At 43.3% G+C, this 23080-nt stretch overlaps 1 protein-coding gene across 1 annotated transcript in view; it reads right to left on the minus strand.

Moving 5' to 3' along the window:
* Positions 1–23080, minus strand: part of SLC22A16 (solute carrier family 22 member 16) — a 45460-nt gene that overhangs the window by 12227 nt on the left and 10153 nt on the right. Inside the window, exon 2 of the mRNA XM_066606984.1 lies at positions 6908–7384. Within this exon, the coding sequence (XP_066463081.1) occupies positions 6908–7384 (477 nt within the window). The remainder of the gene's footprint in view (positions 1–6907; positions 7385–23080) is intronic.

The raw sequence follows: 23080 nt of genomic DNA on the forward strand, positions 1-23080 counted from the left end.
TGTACGCACCTATGTACGCACCAAAACATGCTCGTCTGAACGCACCCTAAGGGGTTAAAAAAAAGTGATCATTGACATACCGAAAAGATGTCCTGGTCTGGTATTGCATGGGTGTAGGTGGTTTCAAAATACACTCATGTGAACAAACCTATTGAACTCAATGGGCTCTGTTTTCTGCGTACTCATTGCACAAAACGGCCTTAAGAAAGGATTAAGATGCTCCTGATGAGTCTTTGGTGTTACATCACCCTTATATCCAGACATTCCCTACTTTCCTCCTTGCAGATAAACCTCCAGGAGCGCTTACAACTTTTTCAATTGCTCCTTAGCATGCATTGATAAATTACACGTTTTCATTAATAGATAGGGACAGTGTCACCACTGGAGGCTGCTATAACCCCACTATGTCATTGATCAAGCTGCTACAAGCTCATTATTACTATTTATATGCAAAAATTAAATAAAAAATGGATAGTATACTATAGTTGTACATGTGTTACAGGGGTAGAATGTAGGGGCACAAAAGCTTTTCTTTCTCATCAGGCGCCCAGAAATTCTATGGGTGGCTGTATAGAATAGTAACTGTGGACAGTTTAAATGGCCATAAATAAAGTGTCCCTAAAAGATGGAAATTTTCATTATTAAATCAGTATCCAATAGATCCAACTTCCAACTTATATACACATCAGTATTTTCCATGAGAAAAAGTATAAAAGGAAAGATTTGTATCTTCTGTATTTTGGACCCACTCCTGGTTTTGTCCCACAAAATACTTTGAAAAATACTGACCAAATACTGACATGTGAATAAAGCCTAACTTGGAAAAAACCTGCTGTGTTGATCTTTGCACTTTTGTACTCCTGCCTTAGGAGAATCATTAGATGTTGGCTCTATTTGGTTTGCTAGCATACCTCAGGTGGCCTCATTAAGTTCTGGCAAATACATCAAGGGTGACTTCTATTTATATATAAACATGTTTCTATCATTAGTGTGGATTTGTGCATCCTAGTTTCCTAATGGTATTCTAAATCCTGTGTTTTTTTAAACCTTCAAATGAGGCCCACCACAGTACTCAGCTTGGTTTCCCACATACTACATATTCTAAGCATAAAGCATGTAATCAGAGAAACATTTGCTTGTGCTGAAAACGTAAAAGAACTGATGTTGTTTATCTAAATGTAGTTCTGTATGTGAACCATGTGTCCATTTTGTACTTCTACCCTGTTTCCCTGAAAATAAGCTCTAGGCTAATTTTCGGTGAGGCTTGAAATATTAGTCGTCCCCCCCCCCCCCAAAAAAAAGGGAATACATTACCTAGCAGGCTTGGTCCAGGTCCCTCCCACTGCTCTCTTGAGGTTCGTTGCGGTTCCTGCAGTCCTCGGCCGCTCGTACGATATCACTTCCTGGTTACAGGATTCATAAATCCCACCTCCAGGAAGCGATGGCTGTGATTGGTTTTTCAACCACTGCTCAGCCAATCAATGCAGCGCTGGATGAACCAATGCAATGACTGTGACTGGCTGTGGTTCAGCCAATTAATAAATTCTGCCTCTACAATGTGATGGCTGTTGATTGGTTTATCCAGTGCTGAGCAGCGGTGGAAGAACCAATCACAGTCATCGCATTCATTCATCCAGCACTGTATTGATTGTCAGAGCGGCGGTTGAAAAACCAATCACAGACCTTGCTTCCTAGAGGCAGGATTTATGAATCCTGAAACCAGAAAGTGATGTTGTATGAGCCGCCGAGGACTGTAGGAACCGCGATGAACTTCTAGAGAGCAGCAGGAGGGACCTGGACTGAGCCTACTAGGCAAGTATAATAAGACCTCCCCCAAAAATCAGACCTACTGCTTCTTTTGGTGCAAAAATTAATATGACAGGTTATTTTCGGGAAACACGGCATATGTCATCAGTCTTACACGTTCTCAATTCATTTTTTATGCATCTTTTAGCAAAGGAAACACAGGTAGCAACAGACAGCATCCTTTTTTTTTCTCTTTATCTCCATCGACTTGAAAAAGGGAGTCTTGTCCCCATATTGGATTGTAATAGTGCTTGCTGTTTTTTTTTCTTTTTTGACGCGATCCATGTGAAAAAACTGATGTATAAATTGGCACATTAAGGGCTCCTGCACATGAACGGATTTGCATTGCGAAATCTGTGGTCGGTATCTGCATTGCGGATCTGCTGCAAATACCATTCATAGCATGCAATGGGAAATCAATTCTTTCTGCACACTCATGGAAACCAATTGCAGTTTCCTTGAGTGAAGGAAAAAGCGCAGCACGCTCTATTTTTGTGTCTACACAGACTGCTTCCATTAAAGTCGACGGAAGTCATCCGACCCACGGCCTGTTCGCAATTAACATTGTGAATAGGTAGTCGGTGCCCGTGTCGGGAAAAATAAACATTTAAAAAAAAAATCTGTACTGCACATGTCTGACGGATGAAAAGAGAAAATGACAAGTACACGCGGATGCCACCCGGGTACAGGGTCGGATTCCACTGCAGGCTCCCGCATGCGGAATCCGACCTGTTCGTGTGCAGGCGGCCTAATCATTACAGGTCCCTGTGCTGCCAGATTCTAGTTAACCATAGACTAGGACTGCACACAGACCGAAAATACAATTTTTTGCATTAGGCCTTAATTTGAGTTGCTGTGCTGTATAGCTGGTCCTCCTGGTTCCCTGGGTATAGTCTTTACAAATTTTTATGTTCTTCTATGACTTTTGATTAAGTGGCCACAAATTAGATATTACATTTCTCTGTTAGAGGGAAAAGACAAGAACATTATTCTTCCACTATATAAAGCATTTGTTAGGCCCCGCATGGAATACTGTATACAGTTCTGGAAACTGGTGCTCAGGAAAGATGTTGCAGTGCTTAAGGGGGTTCAAAGATAAGCAACTAAATTAGTAAATGGAATGGGAGGACTGGAATACCCAGAGAGGCTAACAAAATTAGGATTATTCAACCTGGAAAAAAGGAACTATGTATACATACATGAGGGGACAATACAAGGATCTCTCCCATGATCTGTTTATACCAAAGACTGCAACGGTAACAAGAGGGAGTCCACTATGTTTAGAAGAAAGCAGGTTTCATCACCAACACAGAAGGGGGTTCTTTACTGTAAGAGCAGGGAGACTGAGGAACTCTCTGCCTGAGGATGTGGTGATGGCAAAATCCATTGGGGAGTTTAAGGGGACTAGACATCTTTCTCAAATGGAAGGATATTACAGGATATAGACATTAGGTGACCAGTGGGTTTGTAGTTCCGAGTCTTATATTCAGGTTGGAACTATCAAAGGTTGATCCAGGGATTATTCTGACTGATATTATGGAGTCAGGAAGGAAATTTCACCCAAATGGGTTAATTGGCTTTTGCCCCTCTTTTTGCCTTCCTCTGGATCAACTAGGGGTTGAAACAGGCTAACCTAGATGGACATTGTCTTCATTCAGCCTAATATACTATGGTACTATGTTAGATTATATTAAAAAACCATAACTTTTCAATTGTAATAATACTTAAAAATGCTCCTAAATGTAGATATCCCTGTTACATATTACGACGCCCCCTGGTGTTCTTTTGATTGCAACTTAGAATGTCCATCTAATGTGTCCAGTGCTAGTGGACGCTCATCCTCTGTAACTCAGTCCCACCGCTGAAACCTTCCTGTTCAATGCAGTTGGAGCGATTCCCACTGTTGTGCAAGATAATCAATATGAATTGGCACATTGCAATAGGATTCTTCCCAGAAGCACTGGACATAATGGTGGACATAATAAGAGTGAAAAAATAACACCAGGAAGCATGACAATAAATATGTAGCTGTAGCCTCTAGTCACAGGAGCATTTTCAAATTATTTTCCAACCCATTTAATATGGTTATAAAGTCATCAAATGCAAAATATAGCAGAGGAGCAACAATCGCGTGAATGAGGCCTAATATTCCTTGTTCAAGCTGAAGGACTCTTTAATGGATAACTAAAAAGTGGTAAATTGGTTTTACCAGGGTCTCAAATCAAGAAAATTGTGCTAAAGTCCTACGTAGTTTTACTAAAGTGATGACTTGGAGGACAGAAGCCTTTATTTTCTGACTACAAAAATCCCAAACCAATATTCACATTTATGTACCATTTGGATACTAATGGGGACACTCTGATGAAGATGTTAAGGGCATATTCAGATAGTTGTATGATGGGCCTGTGGGCTGTCCAAGTATTCCACAGACAGCAGAAGGACCCATACAAAGCCAATTAGGCTATTTACATGAGCGATTTTCACATGGAGTAAAAATCAAATGCAGCGAATCCCATTATAAGTTTTCATGGAGGAGTTCAGGACATGCAACAGTGCGGCTCAGTAAACACTGTAAAACACAACTTGCCTTTATAGTGTTTCTTAAATTTAGCTGAATTTCTGATTTTGGCATGAACTTTTTCAGTGTTAATTTCACTAAATAAATAATTACTGAACAAGGCTAGTAAATAAGTCACATGATAAGCCACTTTCTTCAAACACCAAAAAAACCTTAAAAGGTTGCTTGCGTCAGAAACCGTGATAAACTTTCATTTTACAATACAGTTGCAAGAGAAGACTTGAGTAATTGTAGTGCCAAATCTGTCATTGTGTCCTTCTAATTATATTACTAATAAATCCTACTAGATTGTGAGCCAAGTGACATCACCACATGCATTACTCAGTGATTGTGACATCAAAGTATGAATCCCTGTGCAGAGATACTTTGCTTTTCTTCCTGTGCTGTGACATAACCATATACTGTATCCCTTAGCTGTGACCTCAATTGCATGTGGACTATAGAGCCAACCCATGCAATTGCTACAAGGCACACTGAATGAGGGCTTAGGTTTTCTACTTCCCTTTTTCTCGGAGGTTGTACATCATAGGGCAAAGGTAATGCAAGCAGGGCTCCCAGAAGTAGCATCAGCGCTTGCATAAATAATGTTTAAGGCTTCTTGTCCATTTCTTTCTCTTCTCTATTTTGGACCCATTCTTTACATTTGGATGACATTTGGGAGGATTACAGTATTCTTTATTCTAGCATAATAATTAAAGGGTTTCTGTCATTAAAAAAAAATTCTAAAATTAACTATTCCTCCCCAGGCAGTCTTCTTACCGGATCTTCACCTCACCCATCTTCTCCTGACCCCTCCTGTCCCCCGGGTCACCTCACCTCCAGCCGGATGGATCCTTTTCTTCCTGGGACGAAGCGTACATTGCCGGCATTCTGCTTTCTGCAGGTCAATGTACACTATGTCACTAGACCATCAACAGCGGACGGCTGGAGATCGGCCTTCTGACACCTAAAATGATCAGCTAATTGAAGGGCTGTAGCACTCAAGCAGTTGCTGAGGCCTCTTTATGATTTACCAGGCCTAATGTTGTACATTTTGCAGTGAATGTGTCTGTACTCAGTCCCTTGAATGGGACCGAAGTTGCAGCCACTGCAGAACCAAGACCAGCTAGTACAGAGCGTGCCTGGCAAACAATGAAAATGCTGCAGCGCTTGCCAGAGTGCTGCTGCTTCTTCAATCAGATGATTGTTAGGAAGGTACCAGGAGTTAAAGCCCCCACTAATCTCACATTGATGGCCCATCTCAAGTTTAGGCCATCAATAAATCCCTTTATTTCCCCTTTCCCATGAACACCGATCAGTGGAATGCATACCAGACATACGTCTCTGTAGAATGGGAGACAGAAGACTAAATTGGGGCTTACGCAGTTTAAAAGGTATTAAAATTGGATTACTTTTTACAAATTAATAATAGGGCCGTTAGACAGGTCATGTGGGGCGACTTCAAGGTGGCACTCAAAAGGGGAGAATAAGGGAGGAACTTTTTGAAAATTATTTGCCTGGGCGCCTGACTGCAGTATATTTGCTGGCCATAGCCCTATGAACTTGAAATCACTAGACATTACTGTGTCCATTCTTGTTCTCCAACATCACTGAGCACATGATTCTAGTGCAATGACATCACTGTGTGGAGTCTCCACTTATTGCGACATCACTCTACCCAATGATACCCTCCAATCCTGGACAAATAAAGATGGCCGCACCACTTCTCCAACTACCTGATGTATGCCGTGCGCTAGTATGCATCATTAGTCCAAGACACTACACACTGATTTGATTGACTTGTGCTGCCCACATGAGCAGTATTGGCCAATCAGTCCAGCATGTATGGTCTTACACTACCAATGCACACTAATACACTGTGTGCATCAGGTAGTCAGAGATGTGGTGTAGCCTTTGTTCAGGGTCACTTTAACTTCATTGTGTGCATGATTTCAGTGCAATGACATCACTATCCTGGTAATCTGCAGTTACCATATCATCGCTGTGTGCAGTATTCCCTAGCTATAAAATAACCGCAGATTATCCCTGTTCTGCCCCCATGGCCATAGTTAAGAGGAGGGAGTGAAATAAATTGTGGAGAATACCGATTCCGAGCATTTTGTTTGTGTCGTTAGAGTTGGTATTCGGGTCACAGTGGAGCCCATCATGATAGAAGTAAACCTCAAAAGCACTGCTGGCTCCGATTAATGTCTTTCAATGTATTACAATTCAAACAAAACAAAGGAACACATAATCCCAGGCTTCCACGAGCCACAAACTGTGCTAAAGACTGCAGAAGGGTCGTGAAAAAGAACTTTCTGAATTGTAAACCTCTCCGTCCTTTCTTTCCTCAACATGTGCACACTATATTTATATCCTAGTGGCCTCTCATTTGACTGACTGCTGCTTTTTTGACTGAATTATACAGTATACAAGTGTTGCATTGCTACTTTGTGAGCATATATTTTAAACAAAGTCCTACTTAACCCATGTGCTGCCATTTTTAATCACGCTTCAAAGCAAAATCTTATTTAAATAAATTACCTGTCTGCGATATCACCAAAAGCTACTGCACCGATAAGTACTCCCAGCATGAATGTTGGTTGAACAAACTTAGCAAGCCATTCCTGGTCACACACAAGATCCCAATCCGTTACTATGCTGCTTTCCAAATTAGTATAATCATATTCATATCCATCAGAGCAGGAATATGAGGTCTTATTTCCTTGATAGGTATATGTTGGGGTAAAGGAATCTATACGTTTATACAGATTGCAGCGATGTAGCTCCCAAATCTCCCCATTTTCCTGCTGTACAACAAGGGGATCATTTACTGATGTCCATAAATGCCAAACTTCACTGAACCGAGAGACAGTGTCATTATGGAGCAGTATCAGGCTCACATTTCCTGGAGGTCTGCAGATATACTTTGGAGTGACGGCAATGAACACAGAGGACAGGTAGTGGATGCCACAAGAAATAGATTGAAACGCACATGTAAAGTATACATATGCTTGGAATCTGTAAAAAAAACACAAAAAATAACGTTAGGCTACAAAGAAAAATGCAAACCCTACTGAGTACATAATGAGCACATTCAGGTGCCACAGAGGTGACTGCGCATGTGGGGACGTTTTTTTTAAATATATGAGCTCCGCTTAGAATTATTTGTGCCACAGTGATCAGACTTTAATCAATAGCCATTAATGTATGCAATGTAAAATTCAATATAAAGTGCAGATCCAGTTATGGTCGACTTGTAAGCAGACTAAGAAAATGAAGAATGTTTGCATTGTAAATGTTAAAGGAAATTTGAAGAGAGGCAAAAAAAACAAACAAACAACAACAAAAAAACAATCAAACATTTTTCTCTCCTTTTGCTATGCCTTATAATTACTAAATTATTAAAGGCGGCAGCACAGGACATGCTGTGATATGTATTTCATAACTCAGCGCTGCTGACATGAAGGATTCAAACTGCTTTGAAAATGTTGCCTTGGCAGCTGGAAAATGGCTGCATGATGGTGGAAAGAGAAAAGAGTATGTGGAGGTTTTTCCTCAAGCAATTGTTCTTTTTTTTTTAATAAAGTTCATAAGTGTTTATAAATGTTTTTCCAAAATTAATACTAGTACTAGAGCTGAGCCTTTCCTCAGCTCACATGATCTGATAAGGACTGTATGGCTGGGTTCACATGGGGCGGATTTGCTGTTGAAATTCCGTTTGGAATTTCACCGGCGGCAAATCCGTTGGGGGCCTCTAATCCCGGGATTAGCCAGACATGTGGACAAGATTTCTCAGAAAATCCATCGCGGCAAACCAGGCAGAAGCCGGCGCTGCGGCGCGAATTCGCAGGCCGCAGCATGTTCATTCTTTTTTTTTTCCGTTGCGGCCACACTCTCCTCTATGGGAACACCAGCAGCAACGGAAAAGCGTGCAGCCAAGCCGCTCCAAAACCAGCTGCTAAGTGCCGTGGGTTTTGAAGCTGCGTTTTCCCAATGGAGGTCTTGCGGTTTTTCGCTGTGGCCTCATGTATGGAAACTAGTGCAGGCATAAACCAGCACTCTTGCCGCCTCCCTGCTCACTGCTTTTATTTTTAGTTCTGCTTTGAAAAGCATAAAAGCAGGATTTTAAGAAGTTTGCTTTGGACAACATCCTCAGTTCGTGAGGCACTCAGAGTGGTAAATCCACGTAATATTAAAGAGGTAACTATGAAGGTACAAAAAATAAAAAGGATACAATTTTGTTCTGCATTATAGTATGTCAAGAAACTGTGGTCATTTGTTTAGAAGAATAAACAGCGTTGTGTTTGGAATTAGTTTATAGCTTTAGGTCGCTATATACTTACTGATATATGGATACAAGAGGGCCGGCAACAATACCACATCCCAAACATGTAGACTGTCAGACTGCTATATGGAGGAGAAACCGCACAGGTGCATGGCACTGATGAGCCGCCACTCACACACCTTCCTTATGGCTAATGTTTGCGGCATTTATTGGTATTTATCAGTAACCTGCAATGCGCTGATGCCAGTGCGGTTCACCTTTGTTGTACACGACTGGATTGAAATATGGCATCGTTAATAGGTTGTAAGTGGAGATGAGCGAGCGTGCGAACTCGTGCGAGTAGTGCCTTATGAGAGTACCTGCCCCCTCGTCTCTAAAGATTCGGGTGCCGGCCAGGGAGAGCGGTGAGTTGCGGGAGTGAGCATGGAGGAGCGGGGGGGGGGGGGGAGAGTGAGAGAGAGATCTCCCCCCCATTCCTCCCCGCTGGCACCGAATCTTTAGAGATGAGCAGGCAGGTACTCGCATAAGGCACTACTTGCTCGAGTAGTTTGCCTTAGCGAGTATGCTCGCTCATCTCTAGTTGTAAGCCTTTCTGTGATTTTTTCCATTTGTTTACATTTTCCTTTTCTGTGATTTTTGATGAGCATATGATCACAGCTTAAAACCTGTACGCGTAATACGCTGTACCAATCTCTCATATGCTCCTATGTCGCTGCTCACACAAATTGTATAAAATATGTATTCAAGAAAAAAAAAGAATCACAGTAAGTTCTATTTCGGCTCGTATTCTGTGTGCAAACGCACCATGATGATTGGCAGAACGCAGCAAGTGCACACATCATGGCGTACTTGCTGTGTGCTCAGGCACATAGTACGGTATTAATTACGGCCATCTGAGCCCGGCCTAAGGTTGCCACCAAAAACTATACTGCTTTGCCAAGATGCTGTCTATTTATGTTTAAAGGAAGTCTGTCACCTTAGATTCACATCATAAATCAACAGTAATGCAAGATGGTCGATTGATAAGCAAATGTAACCATACCATTTTTTTGTTTAGAGTGACTATCGCCCCGTAATCAGATTTTTTGCATGGCATGTGCAGTAAGCAATCTTGCTGCCTGGTCCTGCTCCTCTCCAAACTGTTTACTAATAATGGATGTCTCCAGATGCCGTGCTGTCACATAATGCGCTTGCACCACCCTACTGGAAAAGACACATTTGCAGTGACCTGCCCCGCTCTGACCATCAGACTGCACGTCCTTTGTGTGGCTTCCCAGGGAGTAAGGGCTCATTCACACTGGCGAATATACGCTCTGTATTACTCACATATTGAGGAGTGCCGAATCCCGATTGACATTCCGTAGTTGCTGTGTACCACCAATCGCAATGCATCATCTCGGCGTGAATTTGCGCATAATACGCACCAAGATAGAACTTTACTGCTTGTGTATTTTGCGCAGTATGTGTGAGCTGCAACATGGGAGCCTATGGCAGATTGGTACAGCGTGTTACACGGACAAAAGCCGCACGCGTAATACGCTGTCACAACAAAAGAGCCCTTAAGGCTTCTTTATACGAGCTATAAAATCGCGCGATTTTCTCACAATACGACAGTTCTGCAAAAATACAGCTCCGATTTGCGATGTTTTGTTGTACATGTTCCCCTGTGGAGCCTCTTTCTTTATCGCATCGCATAGCACAAACTTGCTATTTTCGTGCGATTTTAACAAAAGTCCTATTAACTTTCTCGTGATAAAATTTAATTGTGCAAGAAAATCGCGGGTAGCAGTGACACGATGCAAGATATTTTTTTACAGGAAAAGGCATCACTGATGCAAGAAAATCGCGTGTCCATAGGAAATTAATTAGCCAACTGTGTATGTGATGTGAACATGGTGCTTATGCAGCAGTGGAGTAACTGAAGAGCAGAAACAATAGGATTACCCTCGTCCGTCAATCTTACATCTTGTGTAACGCTTGGTTTATGATGTGATTTTGGATGACAGACTTCCTTTACAAACCTCTGGCCGCACCTCTGTTGCTCAGGCCTTCAATTGCATGGCTTTATATCTTCCAATTTACTTTAAAATTAGGGTAGTTAGAAATTAAATAATATCTTTTTTTGCTTGTCGCTCCCAACTCTGTTTTCACACTGATGCAAGGTCTACATTGTTTTCAACTTATTATATAATATGATTTATACTACTTTATTTATTTTTCATACAAGCATTGGATTCCTGTGCAGCACTGCTGGAAGCGTGCCAGTTGCTGCAAATAAATCAAAGACAAGGAGGAAGGAGAACATAGAAGGGAATTCATCAACATGAAGTGGGCATAGCAACTTCCCACATTAACACCCTGTAATTCCTAAACAAATGACCCAGAAAACCATGTTTTTCCCAACGTTAGCATTTGGCACTATTCACAAGACTTTGTTAACTTACGTAGTTCAAAAATTGCATGATTTTCGCACAATGCAAGTATGATTAATAATGTAGAATTATGAAACCAATGATTTTCAATGGTTTCCTTCAGATTAGTGATGTTTTCACTGATGCTATGTTGCAAGAAAAAAAATCGCGGCATAGTCTATAATTCTGTTTTTCAGTGTAATTATACAGATAACGGGTCACATTGAAGGTGAAAATAAATCTGAAATAATTCATCTTTGTTGTTTTTTTAATATGACAAAAACCTGGCATTTTAACAGGGGTGTACAGACTTTTTTTTATATCCACTATATGTGATTGCTGGCGGCCTCTCCAATCACTAGAATGGGGGTTCCCAGCCCCTTAGTTTCTACTCACTGCAAAACTGCAGTTAGGAGGAGCTTGATTATGACTAATGGTTGAGCATTCATCCTGCTTCTCCATTCAATGTCTATGGGACTGGTGGAAATGAACAGTTGCGCAGCAAGTAGGAACAGATGGGGTTAAGGACCACTGTTCTAGTGATTGGAGGGGCTTCAATGGTGGGTTCCCATCATTCAAACATTTGTCACCCATCCTATAACATTATAGTATAGTTCTTGCTTTTACTGTTGTTTTAACATGCTAATCATAATCACGCATCCATGCACATATATAGTAGTACGAATTACGGCTCATTCGCACGGGTATATTGTCACTGCGTATTACACACGCGTATTTCCCATGCGTAACATGCAGTGAATGGGAGAAATTAAAGTCAATGGACTTTGACTCTTCCATTTACAGCGGAGTGTAGGTGCTGTGCATCGAGACACAGGATAAATAAATTGCAGCATGCTCTATTTCTCTGCATAGAAAATGTGAGTGGGCTACATATGAAACAATGTCCATACACAGGGATTGCAAAGGGGCAGCATTTTGATACGTATTCCCGGAATTGGAAAAAAAACAAAAAAAAAACACACTGTGCATCTCTGTGACATCATATTTCCAGGCATGTGCAGTGCGAATCGCAGCCTGTACATGAAAGGCTGTGGTATACTAGCAGCGTTGTACGCATAAGCCCGTGTGAATAAGCCTTTAATGTGTTCTGTTTTCTGCAGTGATTTTAGGTTTCATCCCTTGGATCTCATCAATAACTAGTGAAACGCAACATTTTTTTTCCTGAAAAATAAAAGCCGTAACGTATTATTCTATCAAGTAGCTTAATGGTTTATATTTTATTACACAGAATAATAAATACAGTATGGATTTTTGCTTACAAATCTTCACCCTTAGGCTGGGTTCACACGGGGTGGATTCCCGGCGAAAATCTCACGGTTTGGCTGCAGCGAAAAACCGTTAAATTTCCGCCGGGAGAAGCGCTGCACTTAGCTGCTGGTTTTGAAGCGGCCTGGCCGCTCGCTCTTCCGCTGCGGCCGGTGCTCCCATAGAGGAGAGCGTGGCCGCAGGGGAAGAAGAAAAAATGAACATGCTGCGGCCGGCTTTGCCGCGGTGGATTCACCATCCTGTGTGGGCGAGATTTCTGAGAAATCTCGTCCACATGGCTGGCTAACACCGGGATTAGCGGACGCAGGCGGATCTGCCGCGGGGCAATTCCGGACGGAATTTCTGCGGCAAATCCGCCCCGTGTGAACCTAGCCTTAATTTGCTAGAAAAAAATGCACGTTTTGTAAGTTAAAAACTTCTTTGGAGGGCCATGAAAACTGTGGAAGTTAGTGTGTGCCAATATTTGTCAAACAAAGAAGTAGACAAACACACATTCTCTTTACAGCTGTTGTCCCAGAATTTGGGCTAAAGGTCTAAATTTCATCATAGAGTGTATTACACAGTTGGAGCATATGAGCTGCTCAGTTAATTGATACAAATATACTTTGAAGCTTCAAGAGGTTACATAAAAGTCAAAAAGATAATATTAGTGAAAGGGGAAACTTTTTAAATCATGTATTATCATCATCATTATGCATTATCATCCATTAGAACATTTGGTTTTCAGCATAATGTTGCAGTATGACGTCATTTTGCTCATCAACCATTACATTTGAAACAGATTCCACAAAATGTTCTTTTGAAATGATAGTTTCTAAAATGTATTAGGCCAAGAAAAAGACTTGGACAGGTGGCAGGCGGTGCCCCTTTCTTGGTTTGGCAGGATCAGCTCCGTGAAGATGAACGTCCTCCCTAGATTGCTGTATGTTATGCAGACTCTGCCGGTGCCCCTGCCGGGGACCTTCCTGAGCAAAATCAGGAAATTACTGATGAGATTTATTTGGGGCTCGGGGCGACCCAGACGGAATTGGAGGGCTCTCACTGGCCACAAAGAAAAGGGCGGCATAGGGGTCCCAAACATCGCTTTATACTATAGGGCGACACTGACCAGACGCATACTAGAATTGACGCAGGGCAGGTCGCAAAAGTGGTGGGTGATCATGGAGAGTAGGCAGCCGACCATTGTGTGACCGGCCTAATTTGGATCCCGGGAAACGGGAAATATAAGGACGTAGGTCTATCCCCATTTATAGAGGGGATATTCACAGTCTGGATAGGTTGGGCCACAGGAATGGGACTGATCAGAAGACCTTGCCCGCTGACACCGCTGGTGGGCAATAAAGACATCCCAACATTTAACAGGGGCTCTTCTCTGGTAGATATGTTGAAAGAGGGTCAATCAGTAGATATCCCCAGAGTGAGAGATATGACAGAGAAGGGTAAACTGAAAATATTGGAGGAGATTCTGGGGGGGAGGGAGTCCCCGACCGGAGCATGGTACCAGTATTTACAGCTGGGCCATTACATAAGATCGTTAGGAGGAAACCAAATATTAGGGGCCGACCCAACTCCCTTTGAAAGTCAATATGCCTTAAACACATCAACGAAGGGAAGCGCATCTGACCTATATCACTTTATGGTAGAGAGAGAGACACAGAGAAGTGGGATAGCTTTAGAGAGGGAGTGGGCAGCGGAGCTGGGATTCCTACCCCAGGAGGAGGTCTGGAAAAAACGTTCACCCTCACACACAAATTGAGCATGTCCAGCAGATCGCAAGAGCTGATCTATAAGATCCTAATCAGATGGTATAGGACACCGGAGAAGCTCACCAGAATATACCCCCAGCACTCGGTTTCATGTTGGAGATGCCAGGCGGAAAGAGGTACCTATATCCACATGTGGTGGTCATGCCCATTGATCTGTCCTCTCTGGCAGGAGGTGGGAGCCCTTTACTCATGGGTAAGTGGGGGGTCTCTCCGGCTGACACCAGAGGTGGCCCTGCTTTCAATGTTCCCTGGGTCCCTGGCAAGTGTCAAAAAATCACTGTTAAAATTTTTCATATTAGCGACCCATCATGTGATCGCGAGAAATTGGAAGGCAGCGTCTGTACCTTCAAGAGTAATGTGGCTAGAAACGATGGATAGGTTGGGGTATATGGAAGAGTTATGCGCCAGAGATAAAATGAGGCATAGCAAATACCTAGCGACTTGGAGTGTGTGGATCTCCCGGAGAGAGACAGGGGAGATACCCATTTGGGCCCAAACAGCATCAATTCCTCACACGAGAGGTCATATCACACAATGATAGCTGGAACCAGCAGACGCGAATGGGACTAACGGGGAAAGGCAGGTCAGTCGCCTCCCCCCCCCCCCCCTTGATCATCCTCCACCCTCCCCCATCTTTCTTCCCAAACCCAACTCTACTAATTTTCTATCTATTCTCATTCTTATTGAGCTAATACACCTTGAGTCTGGGGTGTATTTGAACATTCAATTAATTTGCTAAGTTTAAGTTGCATATTGAAATAGTTTCTTAAGAGTAAAGTTATTCAATAACAGAGAACAGAACACAAGAACTAATTTTGGAGGAGTTTATTTACTTATGTGTTTTTAAGCTAAAGACTAGAGATGAGCGAACGTACTCGGTAAGGGCGATTTCGCAATAGAGCACCGCGATTTTCGAGTACTTCACTACTCGGGTGAAAAGTACTCGGGTGCACTGTGGGTGAGCTGGGGGTTGCAGCGGGGAGTGGGGGGGGGAGAGGGAGAGAGAGGGCTCCCCCCTGTTCCCCGCTGCTACCCCCCACTCCCCTCTGCAACCCCCCGCCCCACAGCGCACCCGAGTACTTTTCACCCGAGTAGTGAAGTACTCGAAAATCGCAGTGCTCGATTGCGAAATCGCCCTTACCGAGTACGTTCACTCATCTCTACTAAAGACCGATGTAACGATGTAAGTTGGCCTGGATTGTAGGCCCTGTTGATATTGGCTTTATAAAAATCTACAAATCAAATAAACACATTTTGAACCATAAAATGTATTAGGCCAGGCTCACATGAGCATATTTGAATTGCATATTCTGTGCGAGATGTACGTGCATATAATACCCGGTACAGTGTGGAAATTTATGTACATTCATACTGGCGTTTTTTAATCGTGTATAATACACAAGTAAAAAAGAAAGCAGCATGTTCCATTTTACTTCCACATTGTTCTACGGGTGCGTACAGAATGCTGTAAATGCGAAATTAAATTACGTATGTGCAGCGTTTCTATGCAATGTCGCCAAGTGACAGAGCACAAAATTTAAGGAAAAAAAAATGAAACCAAGAAGACACCTTGCATGACAGTGTGCGTAGTCAAAACTCACTGCAATAGCCTCCCTGCCACAGACTGAGCATGGCATATGGCCATCCACACAAATAAACCGATTCTGGGGATCTATAGCACAATACATCCAAACTAAAGGGAAGATTAAAATAGGTGTAACAGGCTCTCCCTACTCTTCCATGCTGAACCGCAAGAGATAACAGACATGACTGAACAACCACCCATCCCACCCTTCATGCACGTGTTCCTCCTAGCTGCCAAGTGTACAATCGTCACAGACGCTCCCCGAGGAAGCAGACGTGGTGGCCCAACTCACTCACATAATGACCATGGAAAGAACTGAAGTAGAGAGGCACAAGGAAAGGGGTGCAAAAAAGAAACTTCAAAAAAATGAAAGGGGTTTCTCACTTTCCACTTCTCAGAGGCGGAAATATCCGCTATAGTAACCCCTTATAGAAATGGTACCTAGTGGAGTAATTGAGGGGAGCTCTGAGCAGGCTAGTGGTGAGCGGAGAGCAAGTAAGGGACAGGGAACCCCAACCAAAAAGGCCCCTGTCCACGGGCGGCAAATCACGCTGTCTGAAGCTTTCTATAGCATTGCTATAGAAAGCGACAGCCCCGTGTCCACGAGTGGAGAATCACTGCGATTCTCCGCTCGCGGCTGGCAATTTGCAGCATGCTGTGAATTGCCGCGATTCTTCAAGGTGAGCCTATCTGTCAGATAGGTTGACAGCAGAGATCTGTCTGCCGATTCCTGCTCCTGGGCAGCGGCTTAGGTGGCGGAGATCCGCTGGGGATATCGCAACGCCCGTGGAAAGGGGGCCTAAGGGTCCTGATCTGCCTCTTGTAGTAAACATATTTACTTCACTTACCCTCTCCCCAACCCTTCCACATCCACACCTCCCCCTCCCCTCCCACCAGACCCCCAGGAGGAGGTCAAGGGCATTATGAGTCAAGACTGTTCTGAAACTACCTTATGACAAAGAGGACTACAGGTTACTGCCCCGGTCCCCAAATAAAGAATGCAGAAACTAAGGAAACAAATAGTTGATGACAGGAAAATACTGAAAGAATTATTATAAGTTTGTTCAAGTAAGATGTTATTTCCCATGCGAATGATCCTGCGTGATCAATATGTAAAATGATGTTATTCGTTATTACTTTGCAAATGTTCCTGTACCCCATTGATTGATCAAAAAACAAAAAAAACACACAAAAAAAATTCCTGCCATGCGCAGTGATATGCGGGTCCACGCAGCAGTAGAATGCAGTGTTATACATATATGCAGAGTTTACCACACGCTCGAGACCAGCCTTAGTCATATTCATAGATCATGTACTCCAACAATTTTAATGCTGACAATTCATGTACTACACCGGAGATTACTTATTTAAGAATAAGGGGTCATGCCCACAACCGGATTTGTACCGCGGTGGAATTCCGCAGCTATTAGGTTCTACTAAACCTAATAGCTTTTCTGCCAGCCAATGCCGACATGCAGAAATGTACCACGGATTTATGCAAGTGTTAAAAAAACGGGGCATGTTCCATTTGCCGCAGATTTACACCGCGGGAGGGCTCCATTAATATAGCATTAATGGAGACCGTGAAAACACGAGTGTTTTTCTGCGATCAACAGCAAGCGCGTTTTCACCACCGCGGTACTCCCGCAGCGTAAATCTGTTGGTGTATCCCACGACGGTCATGGGCATGAGCCCTAATTCTTCTAGGTATACAAAATAATAAATAAGAAGGGAGAAATCCAATCTGAGGAAGAATGTGCGATGGATTAGAAAAAGTAAAGGGTAAAAACGGCACATTTTGTTCATTTGAAACGTAAATACCGGTATTTTGAAAGCTAATGTTTGTTTAGGAGAAAACAAACACCTAACTGACCTAAATAAGCAGCCAAGACTTAACTAGTTATTAATGCTGCTGAAGCACAAAAAGGGATACTATTTTATGTTCAGAACATAGTGACCGGAAATTCCAGAGAACACCAGGGGAGCTCTAAGCCATCAGGTATATAAAAGCCACAGTGCCTCCATATTAGTGCCAGCCAGTACCTTCATATTGATGCTGGACGATCCTACCATAATAACAACTCCCACTGTGCCCTCATAACAGTGAAAACCACAATATCCACATATTAGAGGGTCTCAAAGTCACCTATAACAAAAGCAGCAACTGTATCCCCATAACAGAGATATCTAAAGTGATCTCCATAACTATGTTTACCCATTGGCCCGCATAGAAGAACCAACCACAATAAACCTAATCCTACCTTCTCCATATGCTGCTTTCCTTCAGTTGAAAAATGTTATGTGCCAGTGGTCAATGCATGGCAGCTCACAGATAAAATTCACTTTGTTGTGTTTACGGCTAATTATTGACGCACTGATGCGCATGTGCAGTACAGCGCATGACATGGCCAGCGGTGTGCGGGGTCGCATATTCACGCGATACTTCTGCTGTACTGACAGCAGAAGTATAGTGTAACGGCTGGCTTCCATTGACTACAATGAAAGCCGGCCGCATGTATTCCCACGGCAAATAGGACATACGGCGGTTTATTTCACACTGCGGAATTCCACTTTGGGGAATTCCGCAGCATGAACATTGAGCTATTATTTTCAATAGAACCTAAACCGTGTTTCCTCAAAAGTAGGTCCTACCCCGATAGTAAGACCTACCGGGTTTTGGGGGAGGCTTGAAATATAAGGCCTTCCCCGAAAATAGGACCTAGCTTACATGCCACCCCTCCCCCCCAAAAAAAACAATACTCACCTAGTCCGCGGCGTCCCGGTGGTCTCCGGTGGCACTGCGGCAAACTGCAGAGTCCTCCCCGTCTGCCATTTGAATACCCAGCCTCTAGCAAAGCGAGAGCTGTGATTGGCTAATCGAGCGCCAGCAGCCAATTACAGCCGGCGCTTGATGAGCCAATCACAGCCACTTAGTGATGTCACGAAGGAGTTTCAACTGCCTGTTCTTTTGTTTTCAAGAGCCATACGCTACTGCCAGAGGTGTCTGACAGAGGTAGGGTTGGGACATCGACATCGACAAGAAAGAAAATCTGGTCACCTGACCACAAGACACGTTTCTTCTTTACAAAAACCGATATTATATTGCCTTAAACTATCGATGATACCGATATATCGGGCATAACAATATTGATGAAAAGTATCGCCAAAGCATCAGTGATATATCGATATTTCGATATATCGATATTTCGATGTCCCAACCTTATTTCTCCCTTCCCATTGGGAACACATGCATGTTCAGCCTAAGGCCTCCTACACACAGGTGGATCGGACCCCACATGCAGGATTCCCGTAGTGGAGTTCGACCTGGTGCCCAGCTGGTGACCCCTGCGTACTTGTCCGGGAGTGTCTTTCTTCGCAGTAGGTGCCGGCACTTGGCGATGACACGGATCCCGCGATACTTCCGCAGTGCTCACTGCGGACGTACCACAGGACGGACTGCTTCCATTGACTTCAATATGGAAGATACAAATAGCCTATACCATGATTAGAAAAAAAACAAAAAACGCAGCATTCTCTACTTTGCCACGAACTCCATGGGAACGGCCTCCATTGAAGTCAATGAAGGTGACAAACCCTCAGCCCATACACAATTAGCATTGCGTATGGACTGCGGGTACCCAGGTCATTGCGGGAAATACAAACAATAAAAAGGACTGTACTATGCAAGACCGTCGGCGAGGTGCCGTGGTCATTCACAATACACATAAATCAGGTACACAGGGCGGTTGACCGGGCCCATAGCCAGAATCCAACCCGTTCTTGTGAGCCCGGCCCTAGGGAATGTGGTCTATATTTCCACACGGGCGATCGCGATTTTACCATGAGAAAACAGTCTTTTTTCCAGCGATTTTTGAGCTTCACCGCTGCTTTTTCTCTCAAAATCATCACCACTGCTCACGATTTTCTTGCGTGTCTTTATGGTGAATTTTGCTGCAATTTTTAGTGAAAATCAATAGGACATTTTAATGTTAAAATCACAATGCAAGTTTGTTGCATGGCACTGCGATGAAAAGTAGGCTCCATAGGGAAACATTGGAGATAATTGTAAAAAACGACCAAAAAAACAGCACAGCGCAGAAAGATAAAGCATGCCGCGTCTTTTTGCTCTCCCAACATCACATCAGTGAAAACATCGCAAATGGGAAGTAAATCATTGTAAATCATTGTTTTAATAATCTGCTTTTTTACGGACTCCCGCATCACGCAGAAAAAAGAAATTGCACGATTTTCTTGCCCATGTAAAACTACCCTTAGGGCTTCTACCTACTAGCATTTTTTTTAGTGCTGCGATATTGCTGCGTTTTCATTTCCATTAGACTTTTCAATGTTAAAATCGCATCGCAGAAAAATCACAAGTTTGTGCTTTTGCAATTTTTGTGTGATGCGATTTTAACATTAGAAAGTCCCCTTGAAATAACGCAGCGATATTGCAGCGCTCAAAAAAATGCTAGTGGGTAGAAGCCTTTAGGCCGAGTTCAAGTGAGCAATTTTTTTGCACGCCTATTAGAACCATTGGTTTCCCATGAAGTGTTCACATGTCCATTTTTTAGAGGCGCAAAATACTCGCACCTGCAAAAGATAGGACATGCGTGCCTTTAACGTGCGCCGGTTAGGTCCGTGCTGTGGGTAAAGACACTGTGTGCTGTTACAGAGGTGACAGGGAATGAGGGGATTCCCAGAGGGTTCTGTTAATCTCTGCGACGAGTCCCCTCATCACTGAACACTGTGACAGCACTGTCACAGTGTTCTGTGATGAGGGGTCTGCAGCGGCGATCAAAGAATCCTCTCACAGAGGACCCCGATGCTATCCCATAGCTTTCAATGGGGCCACCCCTGCTGCCACACCATTGACAGCAATGGGATAAAGGCAACCCCCGCAGCAAAGATTTTCGAGGGCGAAATATAAGGCCTACCCCAAAAATCATCCCTGTCAAACTCTTCTCTTCGTCAGTCTTCATCTGTATTCTCGTGGCCGAGGATTGAAAGCGCTGCCTCTGATTGGCTGAGCACTGTGACCTATCACAGAGAGCGCTCAGCCATTGAATGACAGCTGGAATATTGGTACAGTCACTTTAACGTGAATCAGTGGTACATTGACTTTTACTTGGCTTAAAGTTTCAAATGTTGGAACAGGTGCAATCACTTAGGCAGTGCTGACTTTCTTCTTGGGCAACTCGGTCCTGGCAGGAGACAAGCTTGCTTCCTCTCTCTGGCTATGCTGAAAGCTTTTTGCATACTCACAGTCTCTTTGCACATTAATACTATCTCTGGTACTTCGGGCACTTGCTTGACTTTACCACCCATGCAGTATATACACAATCATTTTACATATTCACACTTTCTTGATATTTATTGTCTCTTTATGATCCTGCTTGTTCTAAATTCACATTAGCTTTATAATCACAGTTGCTTGATATTCATGGTTTCCTAGTATAGCCTTCACATTCACACTATCTCTGTATTGAAGCACAGCTTCTTGATATCAAGCTGGTTACCTTAAGTTCACTCGGTGTCTTTGCATATTCTCAGTTTATAAAATAACTCACAGGCTCCCTAAAGGAACAATGTCACTACGGGATAGAACCAATGTGCATGCTCATCAGTCTGAGAAGAGTCAAATCTTCAGGCTGCGCATGGACTTCAAGGTGCAACACTGCGGGAATTGCGTACTGTGAGAGTATATATGAAGAAAAAAAAAAAAAGACATCTCGCCTCCATATCACCGCAACTTAGTTTACGATGTTATTCCGTGGTGACAGTGTCCCTTTAACTATTCCACAGGCCTGGTACAATTTTTAGGGCTAATGCCCACGGATGGATTTCTGCCGCATTCCCCACCGCAGAATAACGCAGCTATTAGGTTCTATTGACACAGTATTAATTGAGACAGCGGAAAAATTTCCGCGATCACCAGCAGGGACTTTTTGCTTACCACAGCTGTTCTCCCACAGCGTAAATCCGCGGGCGTATCCCACTCCATCCATGGGCATGAGCCCTTAGAGTCTTAATACATCTTTCAATAGCTACACTTGTAAAAGGGGTAGGGGGTAGAAAGGAAAAAACAAACAGCCCCATTTCTTAATTTGTTGTTTGTATAATTTTTGCAACATTCAGAAATGTTTATTGGAGGAGCCGGCAAGTATTTGTAATTTAGCCACAAGTATTTGTACTTTAAGCTGTACTGTTGTGCTGTATAAGATATGGTTTGATTGGTCTGGGAGGTCACGTGGTACAACATGGGCACGTAAAAAGTCACTAGGGCTCTGCAAGACATGAGGTGATGGTATCTGGATCACAATAAACATTTCTAAATGTTGCATTAATTATACCAATAAACAAAATAGGAAAGCAGGGGTTCTCTCTTTGTTCCTTTTTAACTCTTAACCTTCTTATCCACTATCCGTCTCTTTAGGGGCCCTGTCCATGGGCGATAGTTCATTGCATTAGTTGCGGCGATAATCCAGCCGTGGGCAACACAGTGAACGCTTTCCATAGCGTTGCTATGGAAAGCGCAGCCGTGACGTCCACAAGCGGAGAATCATAGCAACTCTCCGCTCGTGGGATTCGAATTGCGGCATGCCGCAGAGAACTGACTGCTCTCCCCCCTCGTTCCCCACGGTGGAATATCGCTTCCGATATTCTGTCACGGCCGTGGACAGGGGGCCTTAACAGTGCATTTCCACTCATGCAACTACTCAGCAGGTTTACGACAAGATCTACCTATGTTGCTATTTAGCACTGCATTTTGGCTGACGTGCGTGCACAGGGATAGCTCCTGCATGTTAGTCCGATGTGGCATGAAGACATTTCTAGTCCTCCTAGTTAGTATGTGTGCTGGGACTTGAGCTCCCGTACATGCAGTCTGCCGCAAAACTTCGTGGGGATCAGGGACTAGACAGTCAGGGCATCAATGTAGTATGTCTCCACCGGAAGTTTGGGTTGGCAGGGCTGACCTACAGGTAACGCCCTAGGTTAATTGTACTAAAGGGACATTGCAGGTGTTTATGGCATGGATGTTAAGACCATACTGTAAATGGCTAATGAAGTAGCAGTCACAGACATGGCTACAGGTGCTGGGGCATCATATGCAACTGACTGGTGCATGCTGGTAATTAACCCCTTAAGGACTGCCCCCCCCCCCCCAAGAAAAACTTTTTTTTCCTTAACACTTTCTAAAAGATCTTAAATTTTATTGCTCTTTTATTTATCCATCAACATAGCTGTCTGGAAGCTTGTTTCTTGTGGGAAAAGTTCTATTTTTCAATGGTACAGAAACACTTTTAAACATAACTTCTAAGTGGATTTCACACAGTTCGGAATTGCTGCAGAATCTTCGTGCAGAGGTGTGGCAGCATTTAT

The sequence above is a fragment of the Eleutherodactylus coqui genome, chromosome 1 (genome assembly GCF_035609145.1).
Source record: "Eleutherodactylus coqui strain aEleCoq1 chromosome 1, aEleCoq1.hap1, whole genome shotgun sequence".
Lineage (NCBI taxonomy): Eukaryota > Metazoa > Chordata > Amphibia > Anura > Eleutherodactylidae > Eleutherodactylus > Eleutherodactylus coqui.